The sequence below is a fragment of the Triplophysa rosa genome, linkage group LG12, assembly GCF_024868665.1.
Source record: "Triplophysa rosa linkage group LG12, Trosa_1v2, whole genome shotgun sequence".
Taxonomy (NCBI): Eukaryota; Metazoa; Chordata; class Actinopteri; order Cypriniformes; family Nemacheilidae; genus Triplophysa; species Triplophysa rosa.
In genome coordinates, this window is record NC_079901.1 from 22,572,928 (window position 1) to 22,584,764 (window position 11,837).

An 11,837-nucleotide genomic window follows, 5' to 3' on the forward strand; every position below is an offset into this window, starting at 1 on the left:
AACACTATATTATGTAACTTTTATGTGGTACTTCAAGGTACTTTACAGAAAACGCATGGCACCATCATTTTGTTAGTTTAAAATGATCCGGTGAAATACAATATAAACACTTTATTTGATTATTTTCTTTGCCATTTTGTATATTATTGTATGGTTTCTGGAGTCAATGATCTGAAACAGAATTCAATTTTATGTGATTGATAGGCTATATGATAAAAGTATACTTGAGAGATTTGGAATGCATTTTGTAATATTTGTAAATTCGATTGTATTTTTTTAGATAAAAACCCCTCTTCTTTATTATTGTGTAGTCAACAATACATTTTTTGCGGTTGATAAGGAAACTTCATTCACGATTAGGAAAACAGAAAAACAATCAAATATTATTTAAAAATTATATCAATATTTTATTTGGGTTGATTTTTTAAAAAAGAACATCTACTACAATAACAATTGTATTTGTGTTATTTTGAAGAAATTTGTATTGATCGTGTAAGTTTTACACGTCTTCGGGAAATAAAAAAATAAAAACCTGTCTGGGCAACATTATAAAAAATAAAGCAATAATGATTATAATTTTTATTTATAAATCGATCTGTTTGTAAACCTTTTTTATCTGTTTGTAAACCTTGGCGGTCGCGTGTTAAGCTGAGGAATTTCAATAAAGTTTGTTGAAAACCAAGCGTGACGTCATACAATGGCGGCCCCCTTATGTCTCTAGCAACAACGTGATTTTTGCCCATGTTTTCCATATTTTAATCTACAGCGAAAACAATTCTGTCAAAATATTTTGAGGTTCACAATACGGTAAGATACATTTTATAGCGATCGTTTATAGAAGTTGGTAAATCTACACTCCTGCATTTATCGCTAGATGTAAGGGAAAGAGTTGAGTTTCAGAGATGCACTTGCATGTGGCAGCTCTCTTAGTATCCATCTTTCATTTTGTGGCATGTGTTGATCTTCTGATTTCTATATCCGAATACTCTATTTACTGTAAGAAAAGCGCAACTCTATTGAATGTCTTCATTTATGAAGTAATGAATGATAAAGTCAAGTAATGTTTTGCAGGCGCTCAAAGTGAACGAACTGTCAGCTGAGAGCCAGAGCTCATCTCTGAGATGGCTTCATTCAGACCCACTAAAATTCAGACCTGTCCAAAACTAGGAGAGAAAGTGACGGAGGATACGCTGTACTGGAAAAATTATAAGGTTGGAATGACTAACTGTAATGTTTTTATGATATTGGGATGTAACTAAATGTGAACTTTTCTTAGTTTAAATGTATTATCTTGTATGTACAAAATGTTGTTTGTCAATTTATTTTAGGTCATAAAAACGTTTAATATTTACATGCAAGAATCTGAAAATGTTTACTGTGGCTTTTGATGAAGTTTAGCATGTAACACTGCGGCACACTGTCGCTAGAGATGTGGTGGTGTTTATTGTCTGCTTTTGTCTTTCAGGCTGCTGTACAAATTAAGGAATTTGGTGCCGTTACAAAAATCGACTTCTCTCCTCTCCCACCTCACAATTATGCAGTCACAGCCTCAACCAGAGTGAGTCTACTTATCTCTCCATCACACACACAGTGTCATATTTACATTTATTCGTTTTGCAAATACTTTCATCTAAATACATTTAAAGGTACATGAACTGATTTATCAGTTCAGCTTTAAGAACTGTCACACATGCAGTATGCTGATGTCATCATGTGTTGTATCAGATCCAGGTATATGGACCGTATTCTCAAGAGCCCATTCGGAGCTTCACGCGTTTTCGGGATACAGCGTATGGAGGGCGTTTCAGAGGTGATGGCAAACTGTTAGTGGCTGGAAGTGAAGAGGGACTCATCCGACTGTTTGACGTCAGCGGCCGAGTGGCTCTTAGGCAGTTCACAGGACACACCAAGTATGTCCCAACATGAAATCATTGAGTTAAAGAAAGTGTATAAATGTCACTCAATAATTTTGGATGATTTGAACTTTCAGGAGGTTAGATGTGTATATGGTTTGTGAGAGTATTTTGTAGCTGTTCATTTAGCTCTGTAAACTGGGAAAGTACAAAACTTCTGTTTTTCATCAAGTGTATTTGAATAAGCAGGTAACGTCTGAAAGTATATTCTCATAGTACATTGAGCTCTTGAATTTCCAAATTCAAAGAATATTTTAACCTATCTACACTGGTCTCATGTCAGATGTCTCTTCCTTACTTTTTCAGGGCGGTACGTACGACCTCATTCCTGTCGGATGGGTTTCGCGTGGTGTCTGGTTCCGATGATCTCTCGTGTCGTCTTTGGGATGTTGCCAGTGCCGCAGAGCTCAACTCATTTACCGAACACACAGACTATATCAGAACGGCTGTTCCTAGCCAACTCAACCCAGAGTTGTTTGTCACAGGTAACCCTTTGTGCTACAGATGTAAATGATGCTCTTTTAACGGACACTGTGGCCTTTTGCACTCTGGTAAGAGCATTCAACTCCCGTGCCAACCAATCACCTATAACCGGCCATACTTATAAAGTTGACTGTTTTTACAGTACAGTAGTTTTTCACATTAGTTGTCTTGATCTCTCTTGCAGGTTCATATGATCACACGGTGAAAGTATTCGACGTGCGGTCAGGGGGGAGTGTGATGACTATGCAACACGGTCACCCTGTGGAGTGTGTACTGCTGTACCCTTCAGAAGCCCTGCTGGTGTCCACCGGTGAACAGCACTAACATTTTCCTCTTATTAGTGATGAGTTTAGCATTTAATCCACTATTGGTAAATAATGGTAATAATAGGTAATAGTAAATTAAAGCTTCCAACGTGACTTATCCAATGACATTTCAGAGTTCCGCTCTAAAATATTTCACTTATGTTAAAGGAGTAGTTCACTTTTAAATTGGCCCTCATTGACTTTCTATAGTAGGAATAAAAATGACTATGGAAAGTCAATGGGGGCCAATTTTGAAGTGAACGACTCCTTTAAAAGTGGGATATGTATGTTACAGGAGGGCGCTACGTAAAAATCTGGGACCTTCTGAAAGGCGGACAGCAGCTTGTGTCTCTTAAGAATCACCACAAAACCGTTACGTGTGCCTGTCTGAGCTCAACACACAACAGACTGCTCACGGGGTCCCTGGACAGGTAAGCTGGATGTGTCCACGTCTGTGTGCCATAGGAAGCAAAAAGGATTTTTGGTTGTTCATGTTTTTTGTCGCTGTCATAACATTTTTTTAATGTATTTTTGCTTTTTATCGCAGGCATGTGAAAGTGTATAACTCTTCCTATAAGGTGGTGCATAATTTTGACTCTGCAGCGTCTATACTCAGCCTGGCTGTCGCGGTATGTTTGGTGCAATGACTTTAGTATTAGTCAAATGTGTATAAATACACTTTTAAAGTTAAAAACGGCCAAATTATTGATGGTCACATTATTAGATTATAATTGTATAGGTTTTCTGGTTCTCCTTTAGCCTGATGATGAGGTCATTGCTGTGGGGATGACCAATGGAGTGTTGAGTGTCAGACACAGGAAACACAAAGAAAACAAAGAGCCGATGATTGGTCGAAGACGACGAGGCCCCGCGTACCGGGTGTTTGTCAAGGGGAAGAACTTCACTCCTAAACAGGTATTTCATTTCCTTTGCATTACCTTTTTTATTTATTATGCCAGTTTATTTTGCATTTATTATGTCACGTCTATCTTGCCGTGTCGTATTTAGGATGATTTCTTGGTCAGTAAACCAGTTAAACAGCATCTTCAGAAATACGACAAACTGCTGAAAAGCTTTCAGGTGTCTAAAGCCCTGGACACAGCGCTGCAGGTAAACCCTTGCTTTTGACATTGATAAAGTTAGATGTGGTTATCTTGATCTAATGCTTCTGATGCAGGCGTCCGTACATATTTGTATGTGTTTGTGCATGTTAATGCAGACGTGGACACGCAGCAGTAAACCAGACGTGCTTGTAGCAGTGATCATGGAGTTGAGCCGCAGAGGAACTCTGAAGAACGCTCTCGCCGGACGAGATGAAGAGAGCTTAACCAAAATAATCAACTTTCTTCTGAAGTATGTAACACACACAGACAGACTCAGACGCTCTGTTGGGATTTTACACCACCAGAGCTCGTTGTCATTTTTGACTTAAGTAAATATGTCTTAGGGTATGATTGTCAAGTCAGTTTTTACAGTTTTGACTACAAAAAGGTCATTTAAAACATGTAGTTATTGTCCAGGTAAAAAGATAATTTACAACACGTTGACGTTTGTGACAACATGCCCCGCATTGCAGTCTCATCAACAGAGATTACAAAAGACTTGAGTTCAAAAATGGTTTAAACTTCTAAGCAAAGGAAGGGTTAAAAAACAGGGTTTGAGGTTTTCTTGACTTGGTACAAATTCTTAACATAAAATTCTTGTTACAAAACTGGGCTTCTAGGAATGGGTAATTTATTCGAGCGCTTTTCAAATAGAATCCAGGTCATGAGAATAACCCAGATCAGAATGTCAAACCAACTGACATAAACATGATCATGTTGGGATTTAGAGTTTCGGTGAATTCAAGGTCTCGACTAAAAAGCTTTAAAATGAGGTTATTAGCAATCGAGGACATTCCACTGCTTTACCAAATATGAGGTCAAAGTTTATTCCTGAACATTCCTGTTCATGACCTTTTGTTTCATAATGTGGCAGAAATACTAATTTTGTAATTGGTCAATCATTGCTCAATGAACATTCTGCAGACAATTTCGTCGTGCATGATTAAAATGATTTTAACTTCATTTCATGTTAGTTTATTATTTCAATAAAAAGCTGTGTGATAAGCAAAATAAAAAACATTTAGTGTTTCGTGTTAGTATATTGATCATCCTGCCAGGCTTTTTGTGATCTTGACCAGCCGAATATAATCCTTTATACTGATGATATAGAAAAGATTTAGAAAAGAGGTGAAATGTTCTGTGTTCCTGTTCTTCAGGCACATCACTGACCCACGCTTTTCTCGTCAGCTGCTTGCAGTAGGAGATATGCTTCTTGGTGAGTTTCGAATTGCCACACATACATTTGAAGAAGTTGGTTGCAAACTTCTTAGTGTCATTCCTTTGTAAGGTTTGCTTACTATGAAAGTGTGTGTGTGTAGATCTTTATCAGCAGGTAATTCCACAGTCACCTGTCGTCGAGAGGTTGCTTCAGCGTCTGATGGAGCTGTTGGGTCGAGAAGCTGAACTTCAGCAGGAACTGCTGCAGGTGCTGGGAATCCTGGACACACTTTTTGCTTCCCTGACCCCCAAATCAGAGGTTCTGTCCCTTGCTGTTCCACCAGTTTCCCAGGAAGCACAGCTACAAGCCACCTGACACTCCATACAAAACTCTGTGTGGTCTGATGATCCAACCGAAACATGCCGGCGTAACGAAAACGGAAAACGAAAGCAATAAATATACAACACGTGTGTATGAGCGCCGTTGCCTAATCACCGAGTCATTGTTTTTGTGAATACTCGCTGTGTCAGTGCTTCTTCAATTTTCTGCTGATGTTTGCAGAATTTAAAACTGTTTTGTATATTCCTACTATAAATTCTTTTAATCTGAGTTTTGTTCTGTTCTTTCTTTGTTTCCATTACACTTAAGACATTCCGCTCTGAAATGAGCCGATACTTTTAAAGTGAAGTGTGTCATTTCTGTACCAAGTGTAATTGCCACAAAGTACACTTCTGGCTGAGCCTGTAGTTCACATAACAGATGAGTCAAACATCAACAGAGATAACAAAAGACTTGAGTTCAAAATGGTTTAAACTTCTAAGCAAAGGAAGGGTTAACAGGGTTTGTGGTTTTCTTGACTTGGTACAAATTCTTAACATAAAATTCTTGTTACAAAACTGGGCTTCTAGGAATGGGTAAACTCCAGGAAATTTATTCCAGCGCTTTTCAAATAGAATCCAGGTCATGAGAATAACCAAGATCAGAATGTCGAACCAACTGACATATCTTAAACCTGATCATGTTGGGATTTAGAGTTTCGGTGAATTCAAGGTCTCGACTAAAAAGCTTTAAAATGAGGTTATTAGCAATCGAGGACATTCCACTGCTTTACCAAATATGAGGTCAAAGTTTATTCCTGAACATTCCTGTTCATGACGTTTTGTTTCATAATGTGGCAGAAATACTAATTTTGTAATTGGTCAATCATTGCTCAATCAACATTCTGCAGACAATTTCGTTGTGCATGATTAAAATGATTTTAACTTCATTTCATGTTAGTTTATTATTTCAATAAAAAGCTGTGGGATAAGCAAAATAAAAAACATTTAGTGTTTTGTGTTAGTATATTGATCATCCTGACAGGCTTTTTGTGATCTTGACCAACCGAATATAATCCTTTATACTGAAATGAGCCGATACTTTTAAAGTGTGTCAAGAGTTGTAAAGCTTAAAGCTTGAACAGAGTTCAAGTACAGAGCCAATGAAATGCAGTCACGCTTACTGTAAAATAAACCAAGAAATGGCTTATAGATGGATATTTAACGCTGATAAGAGCAATTATTTTAACAGGAAAAAAATTCGACGACTGTGCCATTTAATGCCAAATGCAAAAACACAAAAAGACAGAATTTTTACAAAAACATTTTATGAAACAACTGGCACTAGTTCCAAGTTGGTAAAGCTTGTGAAAAATTATTTAAAACGCTTTGTATGTTTTGAATGGTTAAAACAACCAAATTGCACATTTTCTGGTGTGAACTGACTTCATAGCCTTAAATAGGTTTGAGAGCAAAAGTAATTTAAAAAATATTCAGAAAAGCGAATACAGTTGAAATGGTCTAACATTTGTTTGGGTTTGTTATGTTTTTTTGTTTATTTTAAATTAATTTTGAATACTGTGTCATGTTTATGTACCATCCCTCGTGTTCTTCAAAAGTAAAACGTGATATTTTATTAAAATCTCGTGTGCTCGTAGCAAGAGGTCTGAATAAAAACGTTATATTTGTTAACTAGTCTGTAAATACTACGATCCTTGCGGACGTGGCAGTTCTATTCCAATGACATAATCACGTTTAGACTGAAGTGGACCAATCGCGGAGCGGCACAAGCGACGTCACCAGGGGCGGGGTTGATGTTTGAGTCCTCTCTGATTGGTCGGTTGCGCCGGAGAAACAGCCTCTAACTCCAGTTTAGCATCCGGAGTTTCCGAGACCAACCGGGCGGCGTGAAAAGTAGAAAAGTCGGTAGGTGAAGTTGCAATAAAATATTCACCTGTGTATTGTAAAATTATCCGTTTTAGTTCTCAGTTTTATATTTGTGTTGTCTGAAAAGAAAATGCATTCACATTAGCCTTTATAATTTTAAAGGAGTTAAGTTGAAGTCAGATGTTTGCATGCCTTAGTGGTAAGGGCAGTATTTAAATATAATAATGTATTTTATCATGTATTTGATAAAAGTGTTATTTCTTTAATTAACTTTATGTACAGTAATGTTCATTAGTCTTGCAATAACAGCTCCTTTTTTAACAATACCGTTTTACATGTACCATTGTAATACCTTATTCTTTAAATTACTTTGAAATACCATACCTAGGTATGTGAGTATGCTTATAATTAATTGCTATTGTAGATGCAGTATGTCTTAGGAAAGTTAAACATGGTTTTATTATAGTAAAGGTATTGTAACCATGTTTATTTGACAGTTTTACTGCCATTTGTGCTACCATAGTTGAACAAATACCATGGTTAAAGTGTAGTTATTGTATTGAGACTATAAAAATGTGTAGTTATCGTTTTACTACAAATATACCTAAAAACGATGGTAACTATAGTTAAACCATGGTAATTTTTAAGATCTGGGATCTAAGTCTGGAAACAAAAATCAACAAAAAATACAAAGCTAACACAACTCAAATGATGTAGAAATGTCAATTGAATATAACAAAGAGTGTAGATCAAGGATAGTGGATGTAAAATGCTGCAGATACTGCAGATCAACCTTGTTTTCTAAGGACTCACTCACAATAATTGCGGTTATGTGAAATAATTGCGATGAGACGATTATTTAATCATTGTGACAGCCCCATTATGTATATTATTTTTTATTATATGTTCATTGTTAAATTATTACTTAACGCAGAGTAACATTCATATGTTTGGAAATGTCATGTCATTTTAATCAGTTCATTTTCTTTAAAGTGAAATGGGAGATGCTGTTATGAATTTTAACCATTTAATTCATCACTTCTATTCAAAGCATTAGTATAAAAGCCTATATGCACAGATTGCACACCTAAGGTGCTGTCTGTGTGTTTGCTTACCATTGTGCAAGATGGGAAAATCCTCACTTGTAACAATACATTTTGTGTATTTATTTCTTTTTACAGTGAATATAATTCTGTGCAAGAAGATGGATCTGTGGCCGATATTGTTGTTTGTCGCTCTCTGCGTTCTCCAGTCGTCCTGCAAACCCATGGAGAAGAAGGACCGTGTTCATCAGGACGCCCCGCTAAGCAACAAGGAGCATGATGATGAAGAGAACTTTGATTACGACCATGAGGCTTTTCTTGGTCAAGAAGAGTCCAAGACGTTTGACCAGCTCACTCCGGAAGAGAGCAAAGAGAGACTGGGGTAAAAAACATAATCATAATCATCCCTGATCATTGCTGATCAGAACAATTAAATTGAAACATTACACTGAGTCTGTTTTTCTAACTTCGACTCAGCATGACCTTTGCTTTAAAATTCTTCTAATGTTTTAAAAATAACTAGCAATGAAAAAGTGAATAGATTTGTTTTAATGCACTGTTACCGTTTCATCAGAGCATCCGCTCATTATGAAGATTCTCGCTCTTTCAATCTACAGTATGATCGTAGAAAAGATCGATGCTGATCATGACGGGTTTGTTACCATGGATGAGATGAAACGGTGGATTAAACATGCTCAAAAGCGTTGGATTTATGAAGATGTGGACCGGCAGTGGCAGGCTCACGATCTTAACTCAGACTCTTTCGTTTCCTGGGAGGAATACAAGAATGCCACTTACGGCTACATCCTCGGTATGTTCATTGTGATCACTTAGGAGACATGCGTATAATATAGGCTTATGTATATGTATGTATATTTATGTGTTATATAGGCTGTCTAATGCATGTTTATTATATATAATGTATAAACAGAATAATGTGAATGTTTAGGTATGATATGTATAGGCAGATGTATCTAAGTGCATTTGCTATATAGGCAAACTAATGTTAATGTATTTGTGTATGCATTACATTTGCATTTGGCAGACGCTTTTATCCAAAACGACTTGCATTGCATTATACTATACATTTGTTTTTTTATTATGTAAAATATAGGCTGACTAATTCTAATGTATATGAATTATATTAGTATACAGTATATATATACTGTATATGATATGTGCTGATTTGTGTGTTCAGATGAGGCTGACCCTGAGGATGGTTTCAACTACAGGCAGATGATGAATAGAGACGAGCGCCGTTTTAAATTGGCCGACCATGACGGCGACTTGAGAGCCAATAAGGAAGAGTTAACAGCGTTTCTACACCCAGAGGAGTTTGACTACATGAAGGACATTGTAGTGCTGGTACGTGTGGACAGTCACACGTACAGTGTTGGGTCTTTTAGTTGCCTAAAATTAATCTGTGGCATACGGGATGTGATATAACCTTTAATGATTACTTAAATTTGTTTTTGACATGCAGGAGACGATGGAAGACATTGATAAAAACGGAGATGGTTTCATCGACTTGAATGAATATATTGGTAAGTTAGAAAAAGAAAGCACCGTGGAGGTGTGTCTTATTGTTCAGTTCTGTTTCAGCCGTGTGTATTGCTTTGTCTCACTTTTGTTTTGCTGTGCGTGTATTTCAGGGGATATGTACAGTCTGGATGGAGACTCACTGGAGCCAGAGTGGGTGAAAACCGAAAGAGAACAGTTCACAGACTTCAGGGACAAAAACAAAGATGGCCGCATGGATAAGGAGGAGACCCGTGACTGGATCCTTCCCTCCGACTACGACCACGCGGAGGCAGAAGCCAAACACCTGCTGTATGAGTCTGATGCCGACAAGGTAAAGACTCATTCATCATCTGCCATCTTGACTTTAAAGGGGTAGTTCACTCAAAAATAAAAAATTATGTCATGAATTATTTAACCTCAAGTTCTTACAAACCTGTATAAATTGCTTTGTTCTGTTAAACACAAAGAAAGCTATTTAGAAAAATGTGAGCAAGTGAGATTTCTGGGGCACCATTGACTACCATAGTAGGAACATTGTGAAAAGCGCTATTGAAAAAGTTTGGTGCCCCAGAACTGTTTGTTTCCCTACATTCTTCAAAAAATCTTCTTTTGTGTTCAACAGAACACAAAAAAATACAATTTTTTTTCTCTACTATGGTAGTCAATGGTGCCCCAGAAATCTTAGTTGCTAACATTATTCCAAATATCTTTCTTTGTGTTTAACCAAACAAAGAAATTTATACAGGTTTGGATCAACTTGAGGGCGAGTAATTCATGACAGAATTACTTTTCCTGAGGCCATTTTTTTAGATAAATACATTAGTTTCAGTGGATGTAATATAATCCTTAACCACTTTTCTTGGTGAACTTTCAATGTAATAGAAGGCTGAATTTGATTCATTAATTGAACCGATTTCATTTATGGGCTGATGGAGGTAAAACCTTATAATAAAAATATAACTGCTTTTTTGTTGTTAATGACAGGACGGACGTCTCACAAAGCAAGAAATTGTGGACAAATATGACTTATTTGTTGGGAGCCAGGCAACAGATTTTGGTGAGGCTCTAGTCCGGCACGATGAGTTTTAATTTCAGAAGCTTCACACTTGAAGAATGCAAAACGGACGATAATTTATTTTATGATTTCAAGTATCCTACACCTGTTGTGAAACAAGTTATTGCTGTGTTTATGAACATTTCTGTTTTTATACTGCGAATCGATCAAATCCAGTTTTCTTGCCTCTTCGTGACGTCTTTCGCTCATAGCCGATGGATTACGATGCGTTTTCAAATGCACTGATATGACATGGTGTTCCGGTCGCATTGTGAACTGCCATGTAGAACTTTGTCAAATAGCATCATCGAGCAGTTATACAGCGACTCTATGGGTGGATTTTACACTGCAGTTACCACTTTGCACATTAAAAGAATTCTAAATAGTTTCTGCAACCACTATATGTCGATTTTTGTATATTCACACTAAGCGTTATGTTGAGAATGACTTTTTTATTCTGCATCCAGTTGACTTTAAATGCAAAGACAGATAAAAGCTGATCCAGGATCAGCATACCGTTCTGCTCAGCCGTCCTGATCTGTGCGCGTCAACACAGCAACTGCATGTCAAGCAATTAAGCATCATAGTAGAAACTGTTCGACTACTTAATAGGTGAAACTTTTATTACGTTTTTGTAAGACTGAATTAATAAACCTTCTTTCCTCAAGTGCCTTGCCCTTAACACAAAACTGCTTTAACAAATGTATTTATGTTTCTTCGCTGTAGTTTGTACATGACTGAACACAAACACCTCTCTTAACTTTACTTTATAGCCTGTGTTTATCCGTGTCTATAAAATAAATGAATGTGAACTGTATTCACTGTGCTCTGGTCAGGCATTCTAAATAACTGCCTTATAGCTGAGAATTTGTTTTCTCAATAAAATTGAATAAAACCATCAGCTTTCAGCTTTCATTTCTTGTATTGTTAAATTGCTTGATGTAAAACATGTTTTGGGTCCACTAGAGGGAGGTCTTGAAGTTGACTAGATTTTAGTTTTTTCCCAAAATGCTTCTGAGACCTTGCTTGTGTTTCCATATTTGTCTTAGAAA

The 11,837-nt window shown here is 36.8% G+C and overlaps 2 protein-coding genes across 2 annotated transcripts; both read left to right on the forward strand.

Annotated features, from left to right (window-relative positions):
- The first annotated feature begins 689 nt into the window (after window positions 1–689).
- On the forward strand, window positions 690–5,572 carry utp15 (UTP15 small subunit processome component). The gene is made up of 13 exons (XM_057348123.1): window positions 690–807; window positions 1,072–1,211; window positions 1,466–1,558; window positions 1,726–1,910; window positions 2,220–2,398; window positions 2,581–2,706; window positions 2,997–3,132; window positions 3,249–3,330; window positions 3,461–3,616; window positions 3,710–3,811; window positions 3,921–4,054; window positions 4,962–5,020; window positions 5,124–5,572. The coding sequence occupies exons 2-13, from the start codon at window positions 1,122–1,124 to the stop codon at window positions 5,336–5,338; spliced, it is 1,557 nt and encodes a 518-aa protein (XP_057204106.1). The 5' UTR covers window positions 690–807; window positions 1,072–1,121; the 3' UTR covers window positions 5,339–5,572.
- Window positions 5,573–7,125: 1,553 nt separating this feature from the next.
- On the forward strand, window positions 7,126–11,682 carry calub (calumenin b). Its single transcript, XM_057347425.1, has 7 exons — window positions 7,126–7,206; window positions 8,349–8,592; window positions 8,828–9,021; window positions 9,409–9,575; window positions 9,694–9,754; window positions 9,863–10,062; window positions 10,716–11,682. The coding sequence occupies exons 2-7, from the start codon at window positions 8,372–8,374 to the stop codon at window positions 10,818–10,820; spliced, it is 948 nt and encodes a 315-aa protein (XP_057203408.1). The 5' UTR covers window positions 7,126–7,206; window positions 8,349–8,371; the 3' UTR covers window positions 10,821–11,682.
- The last annotated feature ends 155 nt before the right edge of the window (window positions 11,683–11,837 follow it).

Coding starts and splice junctions, on each gene's coding strand:
- utp15 (XM_057348123.1), top strand. CDS start 1,122: ATGGCTTCATTCAGACCCACTAAAATTCAGACCTGTCCAAAACTAGGA. Junction 3,133..3,248: donor CTCACGGGGTCCCTGGACAG/GTAAGCTGGATG, acceptor TTTTTATCGCAG/GCATGTGAAAGTGTATAACT. Junction 3,617..3,709: donor AGAACTTCACTCCTAAACAG/GTATTTCATTTC, acceptor TGTCGTATTTAG/GATGATTTCTTGGTCAGTAA.
- calub (XM_057347425.1), top strand. CDS start 8,372: ATGGATCTGTGGCCGATATTGTTGTTTGTCGCTCTCTGCGTTCTCCAG. Junction 9,022..9,408: donor CACTTACGGCTACATCCTCG/GTATGTTCATTG, acceptor TTGTGTGTTCAG/ATGAGGCTGACCCTGAGGAT. Junction 9,576..9,693: donor TGAAGGACATTGTAGTGCTG/GTACGTGTGGAC, acceptor TTTGACATGCAG/GAGACGATGGAAGACATTGA.